We start from the raw sequence: 1,097 nt of genomic DNA on the forward strand, positions 1-1,097 counted from the left end.
TAGTAGTGTAGGGACTGGTATTTGACTACCTAAAGCCTCACAGCCTTTATGTCCCCTTCAATATCGGTCTCCTTTTATTTGTGGGATACATATATGTTTTCTTTTACATGTTCTGTAAATCACTCATCAAAGTCAGTAGATTTTTCTTTTAAACTGATGTTCATGTCAAGGAGATTTTTGAACACATTAGTATTTTGTGCAAGTTTAGTTTCCAATGGTAGTGCATTCCATATATGTGCAATTCTATTAGCTAACGAAATTTTCCTTTGGTTAGTATTACAGTGCTCTTTACAAATTTTCATCATTGAATTTCTTGTATTCTCATAATCTGACATTCTAAAAACATTATTCACATTGACTTCATTATAGCAATTTAACATTTTGTATGTTTCTGTTAAATCCCCTCTTAGCCTTCTTCCCTTTAATGAATGCAGATTTAAGTATAGAAGTCTCTGTTGATAGCTCATAGATTTGCATTCTTTTAATATCTTAGTTGCTCTTCTTTGTACCCTTTCTATAGCTATAGATTGTCTCTTGAGGTATGGGTGCCACACAATATTACCTTATTCCACTTGTGATCTAACTAATGCTTTATACGGTTTAAGAAACATGTCTATCTAAATAGATGTACCAAACTTTTGTGACAAATTATTATCGACATTTCTCCCCGCACGTCGGCCATATTTACCTATCAGAAGTAAGTAGTTGGGGTCACTCAGACAGGAATACACAGTAGCTTGCTGAAGGAGGTTGTACAAAGCATTTGGTTCAATTAACTCCAAACCATCAAACGCCATTGTGAAAGTTAGATTTGTGTCCAAATGGTCTTGTTCAACTTACGACTCTCGTAAACAATAGATAATGCGCGGCAACAAATAAGTTCTTCGTTTAAAGATAAATAGATAGTCGTCTAAGAGTCAAGCGAAAAGAAAACGAAGAAAAAAGATATTGAATGAACAAGTGAAATATTAGCTTACAAAATATCAATAAAGATAAGGTAAATGGGATGTTCTATATGTTGCGCGTTGCCAAGAGCGGAATGATTTCAATGAGAGCAATACGCATGTCTTCATGGCCAAGCAGAAATCTCTATGTCA

General features: G+C 34.4%; 1 protein-coding gene across 1 annotated transcript in view; it reads right to left on the bottom strand.

The window, feature by feature from the left end:
* The window catches only part of LOC143287949 (serine/threonine/tyrosine-interacting-like protein 1), a 17,860-nt gene extending 17,013 nt beyond the window's left edge, over window positions 1–847 (bottom strand). Inside the window, exon 1 of the mRNA XM_076596190.1 lies at window positions 689–847. Within this exon, the coding sequence (XP_076452305.1) occupies window positions 689–797 (109 nt within the window). The 5' untranslated portion in view covers window positions 798–847. The remainder of the gene's footprint in view (window positions 1–688) is intronic.
* Window positions 848–1,097: the final 250 nt, after the last annotated feature.

This window comes from Babylonia areolata, chromosome 12 (genome assembly GCF_041734735.1).
Source record: "Babylonia areolata isolate BAREFJ2019XMU chromosome 12, ASM4173473v1, whole genome shotgun sequence".
In the NCBI taxonomy this organism is placed as follows: Eukaryota; Metazoa; Mollusca; class Gastropoda; order Neogastropoda; family Buccinidae; genus Babylonia; species Babylonia areolata.